The sequence below is a fragment of the Cimex lectularius genome, unplaced genomic scaffold, assembly GCF_000648675.2.
Source record: "Cimex lectularius strain Harlan isolate CLEC.00 unplaced genomic scaffold, Clec_2.1 scaffold152, whole genome shotgun sequence".
NCBI lineage: Eukaryota > Metazoa > Arthropoda > Insecta > Hemiptera > Cimicidae > Cimex > Cimex lectularius.
Genome location: NW_019392749.1, coordinates 91,027 through 117,385, shown reverse-complemented (window position 1 = coordinate 117,385; position 26,359 = coordinate 91,027). Strand labels below are relative to the sequence as shown.

The following is a 26,359-nucleotide window of genomic DNA, read 5'->3' as shown; positions in this document are numbered from 1 at the left end:
AACAAGAAGCCGGGAGTTTATTTGATAAACAATTATTTATTTATTACGAGATGTATACAGAAAAAGAACGTTTTTATTTTGGTGAATTTTATTGAAGAATAAATATGAACGACCAGAAAAGGAATGTCAAAATCGAAGGTCTGTTGCTTTTTATCCCATGAAAACGTACTATGCTGGTTAGAAACGACAATTTAGCACTTTTAATTATTCAAGCTGGAATGTAATATAACTTCCGAAATCAATATTAGAATCGTTCTTGAGCACAACAGCAACGTTTTTTGGCCCCTTGTTCTGTTATTGACAAAAAAATAGATATGTTCAATCGTATACAGGGTTTAAACATAACAAATTAAAAAAAATCATAAGGGTGTTCAGTCGCTTTGGGTTATCGACTACAGAAAATTGGGATGCTGAAAAACAGGAGGTACAGAGGCTGTGGCACACTGGGCAGCAGCTGATCAGATACCTGACAGCAGCATGTGACCCAGGACACCCATTTATCTTTATCTTTCATCTTTAACTCACCTTCATGTTAAACAGAAAATGAACTTAGTAAATGGAATTAAAGCATACAGTCAATATTAGTGCTTTTCATCGATCTTTCAGCACCCATGGTTTTGGAGCCAGAAAACAGGAGGTGCAGAGGCTGAGGTACACCTTGGGCAGCAACTGATCAGGTACCTGACCACTGTGTGTCCCAGAACGCCCATTTATCTTTAAAGCCTAGTATGCACTGAGATTCTTTGAATCGATTCATGTTGGGGGGCAGAGTCGGGGCTGCACAGATTCATTGTTGCGATGCAGCCCCGACTCTGCTCCACAACAAAGAACCGTGTCCAGACCAAGATTCAGTTCACATTCATCAGTCCCGGCGAAAATGAAGGAGGAACTAGCTCTCTCAGGAATTTCCCTTGCTCTTTTTTGCATTGTACGTAGTGAATCCAATTGGACGTGCATTAAAAAATGACCAAAAAGATGGTGGGTGCGACAAATATTTCACAGTGGGAATCAGCTCGTGAAAAATCTTTTGGCCACGTTGAGATTAAATGATGGCGCAGGGTTCAGAAATTTTTTGAGGATGTCCCCGACCAATTTTGAAATTTTAATGAATGTTGGCGGTCAAATTTCCAAGAAAGATACCAACTTTCAGGACTCTATCTCTCCGGCCAACAGATTATCTGCCACTTTCCGGTTCCTAGCGAGTGGAGACTCGTGAACAAGCCTCATGTACACCTTCAGGATTTTAAAACAAACGGAACAGTCCTTTTAAAGTGTGTATTTTTTTTTCAATTTCGGCGACGGAAACACTGAATTTTTGGGCTAAACCGTTCAATGTTTGGCTTTTCAATTCCCGATTTCTGTATCCCATGAATGATACATCCCACAAACACCGATGGGAATGCATGTCTTCGATAAACTGTAATGTCAACTCGGTATTCCACAATATACCTTTTACAAGACATTGTCAAAACCTTCAAGAAAACACTCACTAGAACGTCAACTAAACAAATGAAGCAAGAGCGCTTGTTCCGACTGGCATATGTTGCACAACATTGAGTCAAAGAATCCCACATTGGATGGGATTCAAAAGAGTCCGAAAATGTTAGCCCGCAACACACCAGATTCATAGTAGCAATGAGTCGGGGCAGCCCGGACTCAGGCTAGACGCAGCCGAGACTCTCCGGAGATTCAAAGAGTCGACTCAAAGAATCCCAGTGCATACTAGGCCTAATCTTCATCTTTAACACATTTTCAAATAAGACAGACAAAAAATGTAGTGATTTGTTTGAAATTTATTTCTAGCCAATACAGATTTGTATATATTACACGGAGGACACATGCTATGAGAAGCCAGCCAATGATGGCACTCAGTGTCAGGGATTAAGGGTTAAGGAGGCTCCGAGGCCATCATCGATTAAGGCTTGATGGGTTCTCGGGATGGGAATGGGTAGAGATGGCTCGAGCAGTAGGGTTAGGATCGATCGAATGGTTGATGTGAAACTTTTAAAATCAGGAACGTATCAGTTTATTGACAAAAAGAGTGGTGAGGTTGTTGTGGATAGTGAGGTTAGTGATGAAGTAAGGAGCTTTTACGATTTGTCTAAGGACTTTTGATTGAAAGGATTAGATGCGTTGGATGTTACATTTTTTTGCCTTGCTGCCCCACTACACCGAATCCTTTAAGGAGTCATAGTATCCTTTTAGAGAGGGCAACTGGCCATATTAATATGCGATGGCTTGGTGTCACACTGTTCAGATCTGATGTGAATCTGTGTCGGATCCTCCACAATATCACTACCTTGGCACTGGGACCACCCCACAGTGTTCCATGAAACTGGGCATTCATAACATCTGAAGAGGAGGAGTGGGCAGCACCAGAAAGACTACTTTTTTTATAAAAGTGTGCTGGTGGTGGTCTGGATTCTTAGCAGTGAAAAAATGGCTATGGCTCAACCTCCAGACCTAATCACCATGATCCAACCCTCTAGTCTAAAAAAGCAATTAAAAGCACGATTAAAAGGAAATAGAAGTATCAGTGGCTGGATCATCAGTGAATCTCTCATATACCAAGAGCTCTGACGATAGGAGGTGGTCAACATAAATGGAAGAAGAGGCTCAGCTTATTATTTTGGAGACTTTCTGAGTGGAACTGAATTGTATTTGTATTCTTTTAAGTGTTTTTATGACTTTTAGATCATATTATCAACATCCAGTTGCCATCTCTTATCAGGAACAGTCTTCCTATTTAAGTCCTTTTACAATAATTTGCTCTACATCTGTCATTCATTGCTTGTTTGACCTTCCACTCTTTGGCCTTTTTTTAATAAACAGTTATAAGTAGTGCTTTTGTACATAGATACTGTTTTATATAATTTTCAGGTAGTTTGAAAGGATATTTAAAGTATCATTTTAAGAATTTTGAAAGCTATGACAAGTTAAGTTGTTAATTTAAATTTTGTGAATAATATTAATCTGTTGTTTTTTAAAATCTACGTAGATTACTTCATCAATTACTGTCTTGTTCAACATAAGGATGATGTGTTGAATATTTTAAGGGATCTGGATGAAGAAAAGCACTATTCAGTTTTTGTCAAGTAAAATATAATTATTAAAACAATTTGTACTGTAATAAACATTAATTAAATTATTTCAGTTTTGTTACCCTTTTTGAAAAGAACCCGGAGCTAGGCGATGGAATTTTATCAGATCCTACGAATGTTCTACCTCTCTGCGATAGCGCACTGGTCAAATTGCAGGATTTTATCAAAATGGAAAGTGGGGAAGGTGGATTGTCGACAAAACAACATATACATGTACGGATCACAGGTCTGAGAGCAAAAAAAAAAAACTGTCGGTTTTTATTTTATTTAAATTTTGTAATTTAGCTTTGCCTGTCTGCCCGGAGTTGTATAAATCAATGTTTCCCAGCAGCAACGATGTGGGATCCTTTTTGAGGATTTCAGGGACTGTTATTAGAAGGACAATGCCTAAGATGTTGGAGTACAAAAAAAATTACATATGTGCCAAATGTAAACATCAATTCACAGTTTGGGTATTTTTCTCTATTATATTACACCACATGCATTTTTATGATTAATAAATGTTTAACTTAGGCGGATTATGAGAAGCAATATATTTTACAAAACCCAATAGTTTGTCCAAATCGTCCTACGGGCTGCAAGAGCACTAACTTGAAAAATATTTTAGATTCTGACTGCTACAAGGACTATCAGGAAATAAAACTCCAGGTAATGTATTACAATAAGTCTCTTATCTTTGTAAGACATAATTTCAGGCTTATTATTATTTAAGAAATTCTCAGGATAAAAAAAAAGTAGCTTGGTTATTTCCAAACATTTTGCTTAACTGTACATAGTTGATAACGCAGTCATAAAAGGATAAGTTTATGATCGCACTTTGATCTTCCCATAAGCCAGTGGCTAAGTTTTTTTCTTGCAGGAACAAGTTGGAAAATTAGACATGAGTTCAATTCCAAAGTCGATGTGGGTAACAGTTGAAGATAATCTTGTCGATTCCTGCAAACCTGGAGATGATGTTACCATTAGGTAATTTATTAGTTAATAACTTATTTAATATAACTCTCCATTAGATGCACCTGAGACAACATTCATTGGTTGGAAACTTTTATTACCGCTCAACCAGTGCGGCATCAGACCCCATCTCTTCAAATACCTGTACTGTCTTAAAAAAGTGCATTGACCCCACCATGTTTCTGACCTGACATTGTTCATTTATGTTCTCTTCACTCATTGCGTCCAATTTCTTCATATTATTTAAGGCATTTTCTTTTTTATTCCATCACATTTATTTATCTAGCTCATTTTGTGATATATGAGTTAAGACGTAGGGGAAGAAAGTTACATTGATTCTGAAGATGAAATTTAAAAATATTTTCTTAATTCCGAAACTGAGCAACCTAGATAAGAGACAGATGAAGAAACATAGGAAAACTTTAATATAGGGAAAAATGGAAACACTAAGTTGGACCAGCAAGCCACCCAAAGAAAGTTGACATTGGCAGTCTCACGACACTCGCCACTGTTCCAGGAGTGAAAGAAAATAGAAAGAATGCTAAAACTGTTTAAATATTGGAATGGTTCACTTATATTCTGGAATTGGTTGTGAAATACACGAACCTGTACATTGACTCCATCAAAGTTCGATTTGCTAGAGAGAGAGAAAGGCATCAGACTCCATGATGTAATTGAAATAAAGACTTTCATCGGCTTGTAGTATCTAGTAGTAGCATATAGAGTGAATCACCACAGTCTGGAAGAACTTTGAGTGAGAGATTGTAACTGTTTCGAAAAATTCAGCCTTGTTATGAAAGCCTAGCTCCAGTTTGAGAAGTTTCCGACAAATTTGTAGAATTGCTTAGAATTGCAAGGGCGATTTTTGGCAATATACTTCCTCAAAATCAAACAAATACAGCATAAAACTTTTTGCCAGTGTAGGCATCCAGATGATCTTTGCAGTTTGTAACAACAGCCAACAGGCCCTTTCTGCACGAGTCAAGTGAAGCTTCAATATATTGGAACTGTGAAAAAAAGGTGCTAATGGGCATTGCAGATGTCAAAGAGAGGAAAGCAAACACCAGTATGTTTGCTTCAGTGATGCCAAATTTTTGGTTTCCTACATCCCACATGAAAGACTCCATGATGACATCGTCTGGAAAGCAATTGAACCTTGGATGATTTGACCAAGAGTAGTGTTACACCACAGATCAAATGTGCTTCTACTTACAGCATGAGCTGAAACACTAAGTGGTGGACAGTGGTGATATTATTTGCAGTGTTAAATACTGGTGGGATCAATTCTCAATTGGTTTATCTTGGAACTGGAATCAACACAAAAAAATACTATTTTTGAAACAGTTGTCACATAAACTGATGATCGAACACTGCAGAAGCACCACTGGAAGCAGAAATACCACTGGAATACCCCTTGTCTACAAGTTTGGATGAAAAGATTCCTCCCTGAGGTTGATCGAAAACACTCACCATCCAATCTTCCAAAAAGATGTGTCACATGTACCGTGAAGTAGGTCTTAATGTTTAAAATATCACCAAGCATGTATGAGCCAAATATTTCATTCATATTTGTGTATAGTTCATCCTGCAGGCTTTTAGTTTTCTGCATTGTAAGAGATGCTTAATGTTATCTTTCTATACATAATGGGCGTTAAGCATAATAAGATCTCCTAAACTTGCATCCCATTTGAATTAGTTTAGTGGCCGTGGTCTGCCGGTATGGGGTCTCCCTTAAGTACGTCGGGGAGGTGCAAAAAAAAAAAAAAAAGCATAATGGGCATGGATGCAGACTCTTTCCTGCCAGCTAGTGCTCATATGGTTCTGGTAGGTTTAATGTTTAAAGTTATTTAAGTCTTAAATGTGTAGTTTTTAGTGATCATTAATTAATGATTATTTATAAATTGTGAGAGACCAGACCGTATCTCTAAATAATCATTAAGTTTTAAAGTTATGCTTGTTTCAAAATTGATTAATTGTTTTATTACTTAAAATACATTACTTATTTTCTATGTAATTAAATGTTTTTTTTGCATGAAATTTTGTTTAAGTGATTAATTTTGGGGAGTTGAAATTAATATAGCCAGCTAGTTCGGCCATTTTCAAATCAATGCCTGCCAGGCACATTGCACCAAACTGAGGTGGTCCAGGGATGCACCCATTGGAGGGTCCCTTTGTTGAAAATAGTTGAACTTGTAATAGTTTCCATACTTATTCTTCTACTGTTATATAAAAAAAGTTCCAATTGTAAATTGTCTTTAATTAATTTTACTTTATTAAGTGGCACAGTACGGAGGAGATGGAAGCCGATGATCAACAATAATAGAGTGGAAGTTGATATCGTCCTCCAGGCAAACCATTTGGAGGTGTGCAACGATCGTAGAAATACCTCGTACCTCACGAAAGAGGTGAAAGACGAGTTTATAAGTTTTTGGGACAAGTATAGAGACTCGCCGTTGACTGCCAGGAATGAAATTCTGCAATCTATATGCCCTGAGGTATCTAAATAATAGATTCAAAACAATGCCGACCAACAAATCATGTGTTATTGAATTAATTACAAATAATTAGTTTTGAGAAAGTTTTTACCAAAACAAAATTTCATGATTAAATTGGATTTTAGAAAAATGTAGATAAAATGACAAGATACCCATGATTAATATGAAAATAGTAAACAAACTTAAATTTCTTCTTGTGATGTGGGATATTTAACAAATTTAATTTGTTATGGTTATAATTATTAAAGTAGCATTACATTTTTGTTAAATAGTTACATCATTCTATAAAATATTTGTTTAACTTTAAATAAACAGTATTGACAGCAAATAAATGATAAAAGATCCCATAATGATTAAAATTCAACAAAATATCATGCTTAAGATAGGTCACTAGTTAATAATTTTGAGTCAAGTATGTTAGACAGTTTATTAATTTATTTTATAGTTATGTAAGTTTAAAACGTTAAAATTTTCTATTGTTTTAGGTGTATGGCCTTTATGTAATAAAACTAGCAATGGCACTAGTCCTTGCGGGCGGGGTACCACAAAATCCAAGCTCCGGGGCCAGGGTGCGAGGTGAGTCGCATCTTCTGCTAGTAGGGGATCCAGGGACTGCCAAGTCCCAACTATTGCAGTTTGCCTCCACAGTCTCATCCAGGTCTGTGTTTACTACAGGCATCGGCTCAACTTCAGCGGGCCTGACTGTCTCTGCAGTCATGGTAAATTATTTGATAAAACCTTTAAGGTTTGCATGGCTCTGTTTATTTAAATTTTTTTTCAGGCAACAGGAGGGGAGTGGCAATTGGAAGCTGGAGCTCTAGTACTTGCCGATGGTGGCGTCTGCTGCATCGACGAATTCAGTTCAATCAAAGAAAGTGAAAGAGCTAGCATCCATGAAGCCATGGAACAACAGACGATTAGTATTGCAAAAGTTAGAAAGTGATTTTCTTTACTATCACTTTTTCTTTCTGATGAGTGACTATATACACAGATAAAGAATATTTTTAGCATGATCTCTGATTATTCTGGTTTGTCTGTATTGTTGGTCAGAAAAAGATGGACAAAATACAGACAAAACAAGTTGACAAAACCGGTGGGAATTTACTGACCAGGATGATCAGAGATGATCAAGCTACGGTTGTGGTTAAATGTATGTGATTCAGTATAGTTTCTTTTAATTATTATTAAATGATGTCATTTAATAGTTTAGAGTGTGTAAATATTTTTAAGGCACTTGTCGTTTATTTTAATTGTTAATCAATTCCATTAGCTAAGATCCTGGGCTACCAATAGTGGAGACATATCCCCTAATGCCCCGTGCTCTCGGACTGTTTATGTTTATATAACTGTGTACGTATAACTGTAAATATGTATGTTTATATAACTGTAAACATACACACATACATTACATACAACATTTACTCTCTTAAGCTGGGTTTACATTGAGTGAAAATCCCTCGTCAAACTTTTTCACATTGTGGGAACCTAGCCAGATCTGAAACTTGACCTGAGGATGTTTTAGGGTGAGCTGACCTGCTGTAGGTTTTTTAGTGCGTGTCATAGTGCTTCATGTTGTCTCTTTCTCTCCTTGTAAATGCGACTGCATTTGACATATCCAACTGTATAAGAGCTATCAATTTTTGTGGGATGTTAAAAATAAAAGTCATCATAATATGAACAAGATAGAGGATGCATGGAAGGAAATGTGATGTTTTCTTCATTTGTGTTTCTTTTTATTCTCAACATAAATTATTGCCATGATATTGAACGCTGATGCTGCAGTAGGTGTAGGTATGAAAGGCTTTCTAGTCTCACGCAAACTGTTGGCTCACCTTGTTTTCCTCTTTGTGACAAAATGTTTTGCCTCGTGGAAATGGTTAACCCAAGACAACCATTTCATGAGTGATTCTTGTGTTCAGTGATTTTCGTGCAATGGATCTGAACTGGGGACGCAAAAACACATATGCCCGAGGACTGCCTTTATACGGGATTTTATGCCTATTTCCCTGTAAGAGGACATGGCCTGGCACTCCTTGACCAAGTATGACCCATTGAGCCATCGAGCACCCTTTCTCTACTATCAGAACACTTATGCAGGGTTTGCCCCAAAAGCAGGTGTCTGTGTGTCAGTCGGGTATGGCCTGTCTCAAGAAATCCCTTCCTTGCATTTCAAAACATCGGTGGGCCATCGCTCAGTCATGCTCTTGATCTCGGATGATCTGGCCTATTGACACTGCCAAAATTCTTTATTGTGTTCTTTACTGTTCCTACAGCATCACTGGGCCGGACCGCAGTGCTTTAATCTGGAAGGTGAGACTTTTTTATCTTTCATTGCACATTGATTTCCCTCCAGTCCGTCAGGTCCAAGTACCCAGATGACTTACTACAGTTTTACCGAGGTGCTCCAACTCAGCATATCTATCTAATAAGAGCACAATGTGAGGGTCCGTTGTATGCAACTGGTCGAAGTGCACAGGTCGTAAAGAGGCCGAGGTCTATTTTGTGTTTATGAAAAATCACCTATAAACAGCATAGCAAGTAATAATGTATTCTCTTTTTGGAATTTAAATTTGCCCCTTCCTTATATTGTTTTATGTCAAACACCAGCAAAGCTGTTGTTTCATTGGTTTAATATTAGGAATTTGTTAAAAGGCTGGCATCGTTTGTAAGCTGGATACAAGATGTACTGTTTTAGCTGCTACCAACCCAAAAGGGCAGTACGATCCCCTTCATCCGATAACAATCAACTGTGCTATCGCCAGTCCGTTGTTGAGCCGTTTTGACCTTGTGTTTGTTCTCTTAGACAGCAAGAATCACACTTGGGACCAGTGAGTAGTTTGTCCTCTTTGGTATAGTCAAATTAACTAACACTGATGTTTCAGCATGATATCCACATACATACTCGAAGGAAAAACTTTAAACAAGTGTAAACCGGGGAACCAATGGACTATTGAAAAATTAAAAGCTTACTACTGCATCGTAAAAAGTATCACACCCCAATTAAGCCAAAACGCGGTGACCGTTTTACAAGAATACTATAAACTACAAAGAAAGAGTGAGGCGTTAAATGCATCGCGTACAACTGTTCGGCTCTTAGAGAGTTTAATAAGGTAAACTTTATAATTCATTTGTCGTTTATTCATTTCAAACTCACATTTTTTTAGGCTCTCCCAAGCACATGCGAGGTTTATGTTTAGAAATGAAGTTTTAGTGCAGGACGCAGTTGTCAGCGTTTCCTTGATGGAGGCTAGCTCTCAGGGTTCATCAAAACTTCAAGGATTTAATGTGCTTCAGACAAGTTTCCCTCAGGATCCACAGGAAGAATATTTGGAGCAAGGTTTCTATTAAATTATTATTTTCATGACGATAAATCAAATTAACAAAAAACTCTGAGTATTTAGAAATTTTCTTTATATAATTGTAGTTTGTTTACACTGAATATAATGTAAAAAATGTAAATAATTTAAAACCTTATATATTTTTTTTAACACACTTCAAAATAACAATGGTCACGTCAACATGCCATCAATAATTGGACCAGGAAAAAAGGTTTGTCAGGCAACATATCAGTTAATGTGTTAAATTAAAGATTAAATGTGTAGAGATATCTCACGATATCTGAATAACAATTAAAGATTAAAAATTATGTTTTTGGTCAATGTCAGCAGAGGGGAAAAATGGGATGATCAGGTTGGTTGGCTACAGATTTGGACAAACCTTTTTTTGGTGATTCCACACTCCGAAATATTAGACACATATACACCACTCCTTGTGAATAGACCCTGGTTTTGCCAAAACAATTTTTTAAAAGTTGAAATTTACTTTTTTTAATATTTTCATTTTGCCGTTCTAATTGCTCTAATCAACTATGTGATATACCATTTATCATCAAATGAGCATAAATTGTTACTTGAGGATTAAAAAAAAGAAGTTATTTTAGGTATAATAATTTCATTGTGGGTTAATGTAAAAACAAAAATGTTCTACGATTATATATAAGTGAGGGTATTTTAATTTTTAAAAAAGTTTAAAATAATTATTTAATTGTTTTTATTTTATAACCATAAATCTCCATTATTTTTCAGACAACTGAACACTAATACAATAATTTAAAAAATTGCAGAATTTGCTCAAAAACTACAATGTTTACAAGTCCGGGAGAACCAGGCCTTTGCGTAGGCCCTTGTTTTATTAATTACCACCTTACCACCAAAGTATTGGTTTTGATATTTTGTAGTAATTATTATTATTATTTTCACTGATTTTGTGGTCCGCTTGACCAATTAATATATTACAATTAATTAAGGTTTTTAGTTGAGATAAAAAAGTCAATGGCACGAGTGGGATTTGAACCCACGATCTTCGGCTAGATACTGCCGCTGCTCTACCACTTGAGCTATCGTGACCTCGATCCACTCGGACACTAACTTCCCATCTCAACCCCACCTTTTGAATTTTCCCTCCTTTTTGCCATTTTTCAAATGTCGTATAATCGGATTGGATTCTCGACGACAAATGAAATGGCCATTTAGTGAAGTATACTTCATTTTAAATCATTAAATTCATTAACTTCGTGGTCTGCTTGACCAATTAATATATTACAATTAATTAAGGTTTTTAGTTGAGATAAAAAGGAGGGAAAATTCAAAAGGTGGGGTTGAGATGGGAAGTTAATATCCAAGTGGATCGAGGTCACGATAGCTCAAGTGGTAGAGCAGTGGCGATCTAGCCGAAGATCGTGAGTTCAAATCCCCGCTCGTGCTATTGACTTTTTTATCTCAACTAAAAATCTTAATTAATTGTAATTATTATTATTAATCGTTCCACCTTACCAATCTGTCAGCCATGGTTTTTCTCCTATCCTCCATCAATTTCTTCACCTTTAAAAAAAGTAACTAAAAAAGAAATTACACCACTAAAAAGGATATTAAATGGAGTGGATATTAAATATATTAGGATATTAAATGGAAATTTAAGTTAGTCTTCAATGGTATCAACGGATTTGTATAAAACCTTTAAGTTGTGGAGTTATCATTGGTTATCTGAAGCAAAGTAGTGAAATCTTAAAAAATCAGAAAAAGTGAAATAACTCCGAAACTGCTGAGATTCGGACCATAGATAATTTAGACTTTTTGGTTTCATTTTGAATGTAGAATCTACTGGCAAAATTTGTAACACGAGTAGCCAAACACCCTGTATATAGATCAGTAAATATACTTTTAAATATTTTTATTCTAATAGTAAAAAAAAAAAGACATTTCGGTCTTCTGAATGCTATCAGTTTTATAATACAAATGTCAATTTTTTTAACTGGAATACTTTTCCCTGCATAAGCATTTGTCCGCTGTTGTCAGCCATTTTTGCAATTTGTTTTATAGAAGTTGTCATACATTTTCAAAATGTGCGGTGTTTAGTGACCGTTAGTTTATGATTATTTGTGTGGAGATCGTGGGATGTGGTCTGGTGTGACGTAGGTTTTAGAAACACATTTTCTTTATTGGATAACAAACACTTGGAGTCCTGAAGATGATCTCAATAAAGATTGAAATATTGGCACGATTAAGAAAATATTTTTCTAAAACCTACGTCACACTAGACCGCATTTCATGATATTAGCAATAATTATTTAAACTGTTAGATTATATATTCACATGGAAGATTAATTTTATTGTTTTGTTTTCAGCGAGACAGGTCCTGGGAAGTCTAGGTTTAGATGAAATTTTGCAGCAAGAATTGAATAGCACAAATAAGACTTTTCTTAAGCAAATCTCATCACAGCAGTTTAATAATTCTGTCAGTTCAGTGTCAGAGCACAATAGTAATATTAGTTCGAAAGATCTTTTTGCTTCTGAATTAGACAAAGAAGAGAAAAACAGCAAGAATTTTCATAAATTAATTTCACATAGTAATAATAAAGTTAAATTAAAAAGGCACGCACATAAAATACATAAAAACAAAGTTACCGATTGTTCCACTAACTCTTCTGGTGAATTACATTTTTCTGAAATGCCACCCTGTAAAGACAAACCCGAAAAGGCACGAAATGAACACTTGTCTCCAGCAAATCAAAATAGTGATGAGCATAATGTGAATCGATCACTAAGTTCTTCAGTTAAAACTAAAATCGCCCAAAAGCTTACTGAAAAAACGGCCAACAAATTAAAACAATTTCAACATAAATCGTCGAACGGCCGAGACAAGTCGAATAACCCGGGCCAATGCAGTGTTGTGGATAGATCGGTCATTACATGTCCTAGTACACCTACTGACACAATTCAGGTAAATAAAACAAAACATTTCATGTTTCAAGTTTCAGAAAGCAGTAGTGAAGAGGAAATTGATTTTTGACACTTTTAAATTTGTTTGCATGTAAATAGAGTAATTTATTGTTTGTAAATATCTGCAACGGGAAGAAATGTTTAGATATAAGTATGTATACTGTAATAAATTATCGATGTATATGTATTTTTTTTATATTAATGCACCTCTTGGTCACTTTGTTTAGTGTACAAAAAAAAAATGCTTTTCCTCCTTCAGATGATAACCTGTATGCATAAGCCAGCAGTAATAATAATTAATTCACTACTTTCGTGTCCGCTTGACCAATTAATACATTACAATTAATTAAGGTTTTTAGTTGAGATGAAAAAAAGTTAATGGCATGAGAGAGATTCGAACCCACGACCTTCGGCTAGATACGCCATTGCTCAACCACTTGAGCTATCGTGACCTCGATCCACTCGGACATCAACTCCCCATCTCAACCCCACCTTACGAGTTTTCCCTCCTTTGGCCATTTTTCAAATGTCGTGTTATCGGTTTGGATTCTTGACAATTGAAATGGCGACGGAGCTTTAGTGAAGTGTACTTCATTTTTAATTCATTAATTCACTACTTTCGTGGTCCGCTTGACCAATTAATTCATGACAATTAATTAAGGTTTTTAGTTGAGATGAAAAAAAGTTAATGGCACGAGAGGGTTTCGAACCCACGACCTTCGGCTAGATACGCCGCTGCTCTACCACCTGAGCTACCTCCCTCTCGTGCCATTAACTTTTTTTTTCATCTCAACTAAAAACCTTAATTAATTGTCATGTATTAATTGGTCTAGAGGACCACGAAAGTAGTGAATTAATGATTTAAAAATGAAGTACACTTCACTAAAGCTCTCCGTCGCCATTTCAATTGTCGTCGAGAATCCAAACCGATTACACGACATTTGAAAAATGGCAAAAGGAGGGAAAACTCATAAGGTGCGGTTGAGATGGGAAGTTGGTCTCCGAGTGGATCGAGGTCACGATAGCTCAGGTGGTAGAGCAGCGGCGTATCTAGCCGAAGGTCATGGGTTCGAATCCCTCTCGTGCCATTAAATTTTTTTCATCTCAACTAAAAACCTTAATTAATTGTCAAGTAATATAATAAAAAATGTTATGATGGAATTGAGTACATTGAAACTAATACATAATGGACACTCTTGGGAGAATGAAATATTGTCTGTTAATCAGATGTGTCTGCTTTTGGGATAATAATGAGAAAAAATGTTTAGTATTACAAAATGGGCCACGATGCGGGTAACAAGATATCGACATATTTGAGATCCTGAGGATTTTTTTCCTTTTCTATGAGCAGAGGGTTTTTCAAATTCACTGAGCATACTTGTGCATAAGAGCTAATACTCATTTGAAATTTTTCCTCTTTGACAACGCTCATTTATTAAATTCGTAGTTTCACCCGGAAATTCTCTAAAAAAAAAAAAAAAAATAATAAGGCCGACTCATTGTAGTTAAAAATGCTTTTGGGTTCAAAATTGGTCTAATATGGTTTAAATTTTCCATCAATTTTTGTACCACCTTGGTCCATCTCTCTATTTTAAAAATGGTCTTAAAAAAATCTTTTAGGCCTGTTTAGGGATTAGTACGCTAAGGGATTGTGGTCTGCATTTCAACGGACACCTTTACGTCAATTACTTGGGTGTCAAGAATCAATATTATTTTAATTTAAGTGTTAATTAGACCGCAGAACACGTGATGTTTTTGTGAAGGTCTTTGTAGGTGCAGATCCTTTAACTGGGAGAGGAAAAGCCGCAAGCAAGATCTAAGGAACTGCTGGCATGGCTATGGAGGTTGATTAACCTGAAGCTGGCCGGTAAATTATAAGAAAAATAGAGGAGCACAATATATCTACTAAGGTCGTGGTGCAGAAGGCCTAGTGGCAATGTCTTTTATCCCTATATTACAGGGACGTTGGTGACCGCAATGGTTTTGGCGTTGACCCGATGCTTATCATTGCTTAAATTGTAATGGTCCAAGGTTCGATTCCAGCGGTCCTTCATTCGAACCTGACAAACCTATAAATGGGCTTTTTTGAAACACACTGGCACCCCGAGGGTTCAGTTCCCCTTGTTGTTGAAATACCCTCTTCAAAAAATTCTTATGCGTGTTCTAAATTTGTCAAACCAACCAGAACATGCTTTAAAATCCACTTCTCCTAAATGTTGTGCATCTTCTAAAGCCTTTTCTCGGATAAGTGGTCCTTACAAGCCTGAGCACAGCAAAATCATTTAAATACATAATGGTCTATGGACGAAGCGGACATTTTAGTAGAAAAATTTGCAGGATTGGTCAATTCCATGTTGTAAAATTTGTTTAAAAGTTCCATTATTCTTTAGATTTTCACTTGCCTGGGTCTTTCTGAGTGAAAACTTCGCAGCCTAGTCTTGCACACTTAGTTTTTCACTTTCACTCACTTTAATCGTATTAAATTTTTTAAGTGTCTAACGCACTGAAGAAATAAATATGTTTGCAAAGCGGCATAATCAAAATCCAGGATTTTGGGAAAATTCTGAAAGGTTAAAAAAAAGAGGAAATGGCATTTCTCAAAAAACTTTATTTTTTTGGAGGCTCCTGTCCACTTTTCAGTTTTAGAGTCAGAATACGGTCAAAAAAGCTGACCGTGTCCATTATTGAAAGTGTCTACTTTATAAAATATTTTAATGTGAAGAAACTAATGGGAACATGGGAATCAGAATTTGCCCATTCAAGGGAGGTGTACGTCAAGGGAAGTTTCACTGTATATCAATTGAATAGATGAAAGTATCAGTGGTTTTATTTATTTTTAATTTTTTTTATGGGGGTTACCAACTGGTGTTTTTGAAAAAAGCCTATCTGGAGTACATTGGGTTCAAATTGAGGACTGCTGAGATTTGAACCCAGGAGCCTCTTAGAGATGAGTCGTCATGTCAATATTTTAACTGTTGAAGGCCACCAGTGATACTTTAACTGTGCTTTTGCTGTTTTGATGGCCACAACCCCAGTACAATAAAAAAACATGAAGAGTAGTAGCTGAAAACGATCAAACTATGAAATTACAAAACATTTTGTGTGGACTCATAGAAAGATTGCTAGTGTCCTATTAAAAACGGCAGTTAAAGGATTAAAGTTGTATACCTGTGAAAATAACATCGCACCAAAGAGGTCATATTAAAAAACATTAATTTATTTACAATTAAATTTACAAACAAAATCATATATCTAGGAATAATTACAAACACTATTAAGGAAAAATAAACAACACTTTTCTTTTTGTACAAATCATTTTGCCTTGGTTTATTTGAGTAATGTTTTGATGTCAATCAGGCCGTCCTCATCAACTTTAGGTAGAAGCTGACAGATAAGATCAGACTCAAATATCAAAATGTATTGACAGACTTGAGGCTCAAGGTGATATATGAGACCTAAATGTGTTTCATCCAGTTCAGTCTTTGGTGTGCATTGAAGTCTTACCTAATAAAGAAATAAATTGAGCAAATGCATATAAAATAAAACTATAACCACATATTTAAAAAAAAAAACAATCAGGGATAAGGCTTCAAATTTCAAAGACCTAATGGAGGAAGGGAAAATATTCTAGAAAGATTGTCGAAGAAACTGAGTACTTTCTTTCTTAATTGGCATCTTTTTTAAATATATGCTTATAATTTAAGGCTGATTACTAATTATATGATTTTACAATGACTGAATGCAAATTAATTTCAATAATAATAGTCCTCTATTTTTTTGCAGACTCTTTTTTATTCTAAAAACTTTATTTTTAACTTGGCAAAATACTTTCCAAGATATGGAATGAATGGGCAAAAATGAGATTTTTCAAGTGTTGGCACATTAATTTACATGATAAAGATGGGAGATCATGGATGAAGCCATGAAGGTTTAATGGAAAAACCCCCCATTAATTTACATGATTTAACATCGTAATTTAACATTTTAAGTAGATAACAAACCTCAGTTTCTCGGGGTTTTCCCGTTTCAGCGCATATATCACCATTTCCGTAGAAATGAGTGATGTATGTTCGTTTTCCTAGAGGTTTGGGGCGTTTACTCGGTTTTTTCTTTAACCACTGTTTGTGCACTTCCTCATCCCACACACCGAGTATGATCGAGGCTTTGTCCCTTTCGCCGTCCTCTCCGCTGCTGCTGTGAAACTGTTCAATGGGCGCTCCATAGCAAAAATAGTATTTCCACCAACCGAAACCCTTTGGAAAATACATTATGTAAAAGAGTTCTCAGCGACACAGACAATTCACATACTCCTTGTAAACAAAGCTTGCCCGATAGAAACATGGTCAAATCAGTTTCTTTTGAATCTTCCCCTTCAAGGACAATAGAAGCACTGCCTTGGTGTTCTTCGCTAATGCTTGCTGTACTTCCAGGTGCAATGAGCGTATCACTGGCATCGATTTTGTTTGACAAATCTGAAGTTTTCTCAGGAGTAACTGGTCTCAACTCCACTCTGACCTGCATTTTACCATCCTAAAAATAAATAACAAATATCATTAATGCAGGATTGAGATTTAATGAATATTTTCATATAACAAACAGTTGAACTGTTTACTGTCACTAATGTAGAAATTGCCCAATGAATTTCCTGATATTAAAAAGGAAAATAATTTTTACAAGAAAATATATTTAATGCTTGCAATGTACTTTAAAATAATAAAAAATAATGTGGATATGCTATAAAAAAAGAAAAAAAAATGGAGACGAGGAAAATTTAGAAAATTATGAAACCAATTATAGCTAAGAATTTGATTGCCGTATGAGGATGTCTATAAATGTCATAGAACATGTAAATAAATATAAATGTTTATGGTTATAAGCTGTACCATTTCAAATAATTTAAAAATATCGTTATTGTTATTATTTCTTTGATTATGCCGGAAAATTGTCCAAACAGTTGGGGCCTTCTTCCCATTGGTTCTGTTCATTACCAATATAGGGATTCAATTTTTTTTTCAATCAAAGTACAGCTAGTTTTCTATTTATCTCAGGTAAACAATTTATGATAATAATTATTTGTCAACCTTTGAAAGAGAAATTTGTCTCCTTTTGTACTGTTACATATTTTTAATGCAAAAAGAAAAAAAAAGTCAACATTTCAATTAGAAATTTGTCTTCTTTTGTATTCTTACATATTTTTTGACAAACAATGCAGTAGGAAAAAAAAATCCCTAACTTCAAAACCTGGCATTAATGGTAAATGATAATCGAGATTTTTTCTGTCAATCTCAGCCTCTGGCGAGAGACAATTTTTCAAATAAATAGTTAACTACTTTAAACGTGATAAATATAAACAAACCTTATCTTTGAACTCGTCAATAGAATAAACGGCAAATGTGTGTCCATTCTTCGCATCCTAAAAATAAAAATTGTAACAAAAAAACATAATTCTTTTGATGGATTTGGGAGAACTGGACAAAATAAAATGTGACAAAAAATAATAAGGGATTCTTGGAGGATTTATTTTAGGGATGGCAATCCTAAAATAAATATATTCATAGAAGAAAAAAAAAGTGAATTTCCAGAGATAGAAGAAAAAAATTACATACACCTACCTGATTTTGAAACAGATAATACAATATATATTATATTTTCTTTGGTGATTGATCAACCTTCTCAGTTTAAATATATTTTTTTTTCTTTCCAAAAGGTAGATTGGGGATGAGTCCTGGCCTCATCCCCAATCTACCTTTTGGAAAGAAAAAAAAATTAATATATATTATATAATATATGCACTTTTGAACAAGGGGATTTAATAAAAATCTTTAGCAACTAATTTATAATTTATTAAAATGAAAGCTTCTTACATCAAATGCAGCAGGAAAGAAAGATTGTTTGAAAATTTCAGCTTCCATCTCTGACAAGCTTTTTGGCTTTGTGGGCGATTCTCCAACAGGCAAACAATTGATGTCATGTTCCACATTGACTTGAGGTCTAATAAAAATACACGCATTATTAAAAAAAAAATACTATTTTAAAAAATTAACTCAACGTTTAAACTGTACCTGTATTTAGGGTGTCTGCACAATTCGGGTGATATGACAATGACTTCATACTCACAAGTAGAAGTTTCTTTAATACTAAATATGTCATTTTTACCATTTGGAAAACACACATAGAGAACATTTGTTCTCCTCGGTTTTCCATTCAGGTCACAGATCGTGCCTTCAGTAAAGTTAAATTGCAGATAAGGAAGTGTGATTCCATCCAGCTTTTTCATTGGAGGGATAAATTTTTTCCCTTCGACCTTCTCCTTATAAACAAACTCTTTGGTGAATTCAAGGCCTAAAATAAACTCCATTTTTTGAAGACAAATCTCAATTGTGGTTAAAAAAGAAAGAAAAACTAACTTAATTTATCAGTCATAGACATGTCCCATTTTCCCAGGTAGTACTCTTGGATTTTGACTTTTTTCCCTTCCCTTTCTTCATGGTATTGCCTGATGTGCTTCCCATGGCAAAGTTCATATGTCCAATACGATTCTAGCTGTAAATTTTAATGATCGAGTAGCTTGAAGTTATAAACTGAAGGCTTTAATTACCAGAGTAGTGCATGGAGAAAATAAAAACAACTTTATGAGCAGATCGATTGGGTTCGGTCCATTGTACTCTTCTTCAGAATCCTAAAAAAGTCAAGAATAAAGTAAATATTGTCGATAAATAAATAATGATAATAATAAATAAATAATTTACCTTTTTAGTATCTTTTATTACTGGTAAAACACATTTGTAAGTCTCTTTTTCATGTGTAGTAACTACCATAGTCTTAGCCACCTCTGACTCCTCCTAAAATAAAACATACAAATTAACACAAATCTATTAAATTGAGTAAAGAATGGAAAAAAAGTTAGGATTAGCATATTTTTAATGCAAAAAGAAAAAAAAAATCATCAACATATCAATGAGAAATTTGTCTCCTTTTGTATTCTTACATATTTTTTGACAAACAATGCAGTAAGAAAAATTAAAAAAATGCTATTAGGGTTTGTAATTTTCCTACAAAGGAGTATCATGAAGTAATAAGATGACTGAAAAAGAAGATTATGAAAAAAAGCCAAAATATTAAGCAATATTAATTTATGAATGCCAATTGTATTTTAGCTCACTATTATTGTAGTATAATCCCAAATAAGGTAGAAAAATATAAATTTTATACGATTTAAGGTCCCACTTAATTGAAGGGTGCTGCTCCTTAGCTCCATATAGTATGTAGGAATACCATCCAATATGAGCACAGCTGCAAGTATCTGGGGTCCCCTGTTCCGATTTTTGGAGGAAAAAGGACTGTTTAACAATATACAATACTTTATAGATATCTTGTGTGTTTTTTGGTGTATATTGAGAATGAATGTATTTCTTAGTGTGAATGTGTAGTGTGAGAGGGCCCATTGTGGTGTTGGAGGAATAACGAGTATTTCACCACCCTGATGATATGTAAATAGGAAAGAATGTATTTATGAATGAGTAAGGGTGTGAATGTGAATGACGGGAAGGATTGCATTAGGGGCAAGAATGACCTAGCTGTTGATATCCCTGGAGCCCAACTTCAGTAGCTGGACCGAGGTCTGACCCCGAACTGCTAACACCTGAGGTGAGTGATTCTAGATGCCTGGCAGTAATTTATAGTACTCCTTGACCAAAAACCTATATTTGACAAACATATTGGCCAAATAGTACAACTCCGAAACCGAATCAAGCAGTTGCAATTTCTTCTCAACAAAAAGTCCAACATACCTCTTGACATGAAACATATATAAGACCAATAAGGCTGTGAGATATGGGCATCAGCAAGTCTCGAGTGAAATAGGTTGAGACAGTTCAAAATCGGGTTCTGAGGTCAATAACAGGTGCGGTATGTGAGGAACACAACACTTTATACTGACCTAAAACTACCGATAGTAGCTGATGTTGCCACCAATGCCTACACAAGACTGAAAAGAAGTATGAGCACCCTCCCAAACCCTTTACTACAAGAAATTGGTGCTCATCCACCACCACCCAGAAACAACTGACATCCAAAAAGGAAAAGCCTTGGTGACTACGTTAAAAAAAAAGAAAAAACTATCAATAATAATCCATTTATGCTTAGTGGTCTAATCGACCAAATTACTGCTTTCAACTAATTATTATTTTTATGTAAGGTCTTGGTTGAAATGAAAAAGCTAGTGTCATGAGTGGGATTCAAACCCATGACCTTTGACTCAATACGCCGCTGTTCTAACCACTTGAGCTATCGTCACTTTGGTCCACTCGGACACCAACTCCCCATCTCAACCTACAACCTTTCCAATTTTCCCTATTTTATTTTGCCATTTGTCAAATGTTGTGTAATCAGGATTCGATTCTCAGTGACTTATTAAGTGACGATAGGGAGCTGTTAGTGAAGTGATACTTTTACAAGTTAAATATTAAACTGTTATTTTTGTGGTCTAATTGCTTCTTTCTGTTGATTATTCTTTTTATGTAAGGTCTTGGTTGAGATGTAAAAGTTGTGTGACCAGCGGGATTCGAACCCACGACCTTCGGCTCAATACGCCACTGCTCTAACCACTTGAGTTACTTCCGTCCACTATAAATAATGTAAATACTCTCCTGTTGCTTTAGTCCCTGCTATTTGCTAAACTGTAAAAATTCGTTTCTCCATTTCACTTATTATTTGTAAATTAATATGTACATGCTCCTATAGTGTGTAAAAAAGGAGAGTCTGTGGGACAAAATCCCACATCGTGTCACACATGAATTAGGACCGTAATACGCACCCTACTTATTGAAAATTCAGAAAAACTAGAATGTAATTTTGTTACAATAAAGTATATACTATAATAAAAAAAATTAAAAAGGACAGGATTTTCTTGAGGACCTGATAAACCAGTGGTCCCGACAGTCCAAACAACACTTACATAGTTTTAGGATTGAGACCCAAACTCCATCCTTAACTCGATTAAAATTCATACATTTATTTTTATTAACAATTTTAAAATTTTTGATTATTTCAATTAAAAGTTGTTTCGTGGTAGAATTGAACGTGGAGAGCGTGAGTTGGACAATCGTGTTTGAACAGTTGGATGCTTACGATGAGTTGGAAATTCTTTCCGGGCCAGTTGATGTTGTAGAGTATGGAATCGTCGAAAGCATGCCTCGAATGGTCTGAAGTGGCGAACTTTTGGAGGTGGAAGAGGAAGAGGCAGAGGGTCAGGGCATTCATCTTCCCATCAAAGTCCTTTTCTTTTACGGGCTCAAGAAGAAAAATCACACGCAATTTCGAGTTTCGGAACACAATTCGTACGTGTTCTCTGGCATTATCAGAATTTGGAACCTCAGGGCGGTTGCCAGCGGCAAGAATCGATATCCGCCCACTCGAGACAAACAAGAAATTATAAAACTTGGCATATTTTTTTGGATTTTACGTTTTCATTTTATTCAAGAAATTCTTCTTAAAGAAAAAACACTTACAATGGAGCGAAAAAAATATTGCCATAAATAAATCAAGTCATTGCACAAATTCTGTTCAATAATGGGCCTCACTGAACATAATTTACGATAAGCCTTTTTTTCCACCTGACTAAAATGGTCATCATATAGAGATAATTTAATGCACAAATATTATTCTTTGGTACAAAATTTTATCCAATCGAATAATTAACAAATAAAAAACCCCTATTCACTACTCAGGCTGGTCTTAAGTACCTAAGCCTTGTCAGCTCAACATTCACTTTATTTTGATACCTTTTCTAATATCTTAATCTATAAACTTAAGGACTTTCATTTTGAAAAAAAAAATCTTCATTACCTTAGAGATTAAGATCATGTCAAACACAGCAAAACTTGAAATGTAAACTTGAACATAATTTGACATTACTATAAACCTGTTTTTTCACCTCACTATTAGTGGTCATCATATAGAAACAATATTTTATATTTATCAATTTATTGGACAAATATTTTTTTTTAATACAAAAGTTTATTCAATTGAATAATTAACAAATGAAAATAAAAAAGATCACAATTCATTATGCAGGCTGGTGTTAAATACCTAGGCCTAGTTATGAGTTTAACATTCACTCTATTTTGACATTTTTTCTAATATCTTAAGCTATAAACTTAAGGGCTTTCATTTTGAAGAAAAAACTTCATTACCTTAGAGATTAAGATCATGTTAAAAACAGCAAAACTTGAAATGTAAACTTGAATTATGTGCCTCACTGAACATAATTTGACATTACTGAACATAACAGGTTTATACCTGTTTTTTCACCTCACTATTAGTGGTCATCATATAGAAACAATATTTTATATTTATCAATTTATTGGACAAATATTTTTTTTAATACAAAAGTTTATTCAATTGAATAATTAACAAATGAAAATAAAAAAGATCACTATTTACTATGCAGGCTGGTGTTAAATACCTAGGCCTAGTTACGAGTTTAACATTTACTCTATTTTGACACTTTTTCTAATATCTTAAGCTATAAAGAGACTAAGGTTATATCAAACATACAGAAATTTATAATGGAAGGAACAAAAATGTGTCATAAAATCAAGTCATTGCACAAATAATTTTTTTTAGTAAAAAAAGTTTATTCAATTGAATAATTACAAATAAAAATAAAAAGATCACACAGGCTGGTATTAAGTACCTGAGTCTAGTCATGAGTTCAATATTCACTCTATTTTGACACTTTTTCTAATATCTAAAGCTATAAAGAAACTAAGATTATATCAAATACAAAAAACTTAACATGGAAGGAACAGAAATGTGCTATAAAGAATTGAGTTATTACACAAATTAATCTCGTTCAATAATGTGCCTCAAAGAACATATTTTGACATTACTATAAACTTTTTTCACTTCATTACAAGTGCCATCATAGACAATGTTTAAATTTACCAATTTATTGCACATATATTTTTTAGTACAGAAGTTTTAAACTTCCTAGTTGTTCAACTTTTCCTATTTGGCTGACAATATTCAATTTTGTTTTTGTTTGTGTATACCGTACAAATTTTAAAATATTTCCATTTCTGAATTTTGATTGAAGATTTGCTACTTGTTTCACAGTATCAAAATTTTTACTTGTCTCTTATCTTTCAGCTCTAAGTTTTACAGTTTCTCTATTTGAAGGCTGTTTTAGATTAAAAGTAAACTCTAATTATTAGTGGAATGATTTTCTGTCTTCTTTTACATGTCCTTCATCCAGTGCCTCAAGAATCCAGCAGAAATAACTGTTTTTGACTATTTTTGAGTGATGAAAATGTAAGTTGTGAAAAATTATGTTAAATTTGGTGATGTGGATTTATGAAATAAGAAAAGTTTTTTAAAATATGTATTACAGTCATTACCTGAAGAATCCAGCAAGTGAACTGTTTATCCACTATATATTGATCAGATGAAAAAATTTTGAAAAAAAAATGGCTGTAGCTTAGTAATTTTCAATTTTTTGGTATTTATTCTGGGGGTTATATGATTTTTTGATGCCAACAGTTTTTTCGATAGTTTCTTTTCGGTCACAACCAAATATACGACGGTGTTTCATAGCACCTGAAACAAAATCAACACATTTTATTGGGTTCGTCTTCACTCACGGTTTGTTGAATAACTCAAACGCGTTTCGGCGTTGCGCCGTCTTCAGTGAGGATATGTCACTTTCTCCGAGTAGGATTTATGGCATTGGGTCCGTCTGTTGTCACTAGGGGCGCATGTGGTATGGAGCATAATCATGGGGTTCATTAGTCGGCTTGATGTCGGTTGCTTGCATTGTGTTTTCTGTATATTTGTAATTCGGAGACGCATACATTGGACACATAACCCAATGACACATAACCCTATGCCCTATGTGACCTTATGCCCTATGTGACCCTATGCCGGTTGCCTATTGTGGTTTGTGCTTTTTTATGAATCTATGTAAATAAAGGCCAATTATCTATTACATTAGTTTGAAAAACAAATAAATATTAATTGACTATAAGGATTTGTTGAATAATATTTCTTTCCAACTGTGTTGAAACCAAATTTTATTACTGCGGTCGCAAATATCGTTGTTTTCCCGTTTTCTCTCAAATTGAAAACGATGTAGGCCGACTCTAAAAGATTTCATTTATGTGTAATTACATACCTGATATATTAACTGATATATAACGTTTCATTTCAAAACGGCCGGAATTCCCTCGTTCAGATTTAACATTTTTGGAATTCCGGTTTTTGCCCATGAAGGAATGCTGATATATTGGCGAATGGCTAACACTCGCGAGTCAAATCCTACTGCTATCTTCTAATAACAAAACAAATTTTTATTTCATGCCTTCTTTTTTATCGTGCCAATTTAGTACTTGTAAAAATTGATAATGTTGTTAAGACCAGCAATTCTATAATAAATGTATTATATTTTTGCTTTGATGTTTTTTTCTAACAAAGTTTCTTTATTTTGATTATAGAAATAAATATATGGAAAAAGAAATAAGGCATTTAGAAATATTAAACTTCTTGCAAGCTTGCATTTTTATTTTTCAAATAGTAAGTATCATTCGTGAAATTAGACAAATTACAAGAAAAACTCCGCTTATCTATTACTTAATGAAGCTTAATTTAAGCCTCTTCCCGGGAGTGTCGTCACACTGTTAGTAAGATTGGGAAGCCAAGCCGCTATTAAAGCATTAGCATGTGAATCATATCAAAATTGTTCAGTGAAAGCATCCATAATCTCCAAAACATGGGGAAACTCAACAACCTTGTCGATCTCTTTAAAGGTGAATTTCGGGTAACAAAAAGCCGACATACTGGCCAGAGGAGGATCTGCAAGACCATTTATAAATCCTGAACCTATTCTTGGGACAACAAAAACAAACAGAATCTTCCATCACAGAATGGATCCAAAAAAAGACAAAAGGAAAACTCTAAAAACATGGGCATATTTAATGATGTCCCCATTTTTAGGTTATGCAATGAAGAGGAAGAAACAGCCACCCCATGTCATATTCGAATGTTAAGCAACTACTCAAAGGACATAACCTGGGATACAAAGAAATCCCAGGGAAAGGAATTGTAGGTACGACACTCTCTAATTTTTTAAAGAAGGTGGAGTCGATTGCACTGAATTAGGAACTAGGAAAGTACAATAAGTTGCCCAAGCTGCTTGGGAACAGAACACTCCTCTTCCTAATATCCTTCATCATCCTTATTTAGCTTAACTTAAGCCTCCTCCTGGGAGCGTCAGTGACCGCAACGGTTAAGGCACGGTGCTCATCACTTTAAAATGAGATCTGGTTCGAATCCAGGGCTTACTATTTTTTTTTGCAAATGTGCTTATGTGATCAGACCCACGTTTGACCCAAGTGGAGTTTTTAGGCCACCAAACTTTCTTTGGGTGTATGGTATGGTTTGGTATTGTGGAAAAGGAGACTAGGAAGCGGGTTTGTATTCCCCAAGCACTGCAGCCTTCTGGCTTATTGTACCTTCCTAGTTCCTTAGTTCAGTCAAT

The 26,359-nt window shown here is 34.8% G+C and overlaps 2 protein-coding genes and 1 long non-coding RNA gene across 4 annotated transcripts; 1 reads left to right on the top strand and 2 right to left on the bottom strand.

The window, feature by feature from the left end:
* The first annotated feature begins 3 nt into the window (after positions 1-3).
* Positions 4-12,998, top strand: LOC106672636 (DNA helicase MCM9-like). Of its 2 annotated transcripts, none has more exons than XM_014404215.2 (13): positions 4-138; positions 2,999-3,095; positions 3,155-3,327; positions 3,387-3,553; positions 3,615-3,749; positions 3,961-4,067; positions 6,331-6,547; positions 7,033-7,266; positions 7,329-7,478; positions 9,200-9,375; positions 9,430-9,657; positions 9,712-9,884; positions 12,231-12,998. In XM_014404215.2, exons 1-13 carry the CDS (start codon positions 105-107, stop codon positions 12,893-12,895), a joined length of 2,556 nt encoding a protein of 851 aa, XP_014259701.1. In that variant the 5' UTR covers positions 4-104; the 3' UTR covers positions 12,896-12,998. The 2 variants fall into 2 exon arrangements, with proteins under 2 accessions (XP_014259701.1, XP_014259702.1); XM_014404216.2 differs by lacking the exon at positions 4-138 and adding an exon at positions 164-677.
* Positions 12,999-16,021: 3,023 nt separating this feature from the next.
* On the bottom strand, positions 16,022-22,440 carry LOC106672651 (endoplasmic reticulum lectin 1). The gene is made up of 10 exons (XM_014404238.1): positions 21,955-22,440; positions 19,575-19,667; positions 19,424-19,504; positions 19,233-19,368; positions 18,888-19,167; positions 18,690-18,816; positions 18,182-18,238; positions 17,134-17,355; positions 16,827-17,078; positions 16,022-16,329 (listed from the first exon to the last, which is right to left on the bottom strand). The coding sequence occupies exons 1-10, from the start codon at positions 22,084-22,086 to the stop codon at positions 16,153-16,155; spliced, it is 1,557 nt and encodes a 518-aa protein (XP_014259724.1). The 5' UTR covers positions 22,087-22,440; the 3' UTR covers positions 16,022-16,152.
* Positions 22,441-22,953: 513 nt separating this feature from the next.
* Positions 22,954-25,080, bottom strand: LOC112127010. The gene is made up of 3 exons (XR_002910348.1): positions 24,998-25,080; positions 24,225-24,423; positions 22,954-24,117 (listed from the first exon to the last, which is right to left on the bottom strand). It is a non-coding gene; the product is annotated as an uncharacterized LOC112127010 (long non-coding RNA).
* Positions 25,081-26,359: the final 1,279 nt, after the last annotated feature.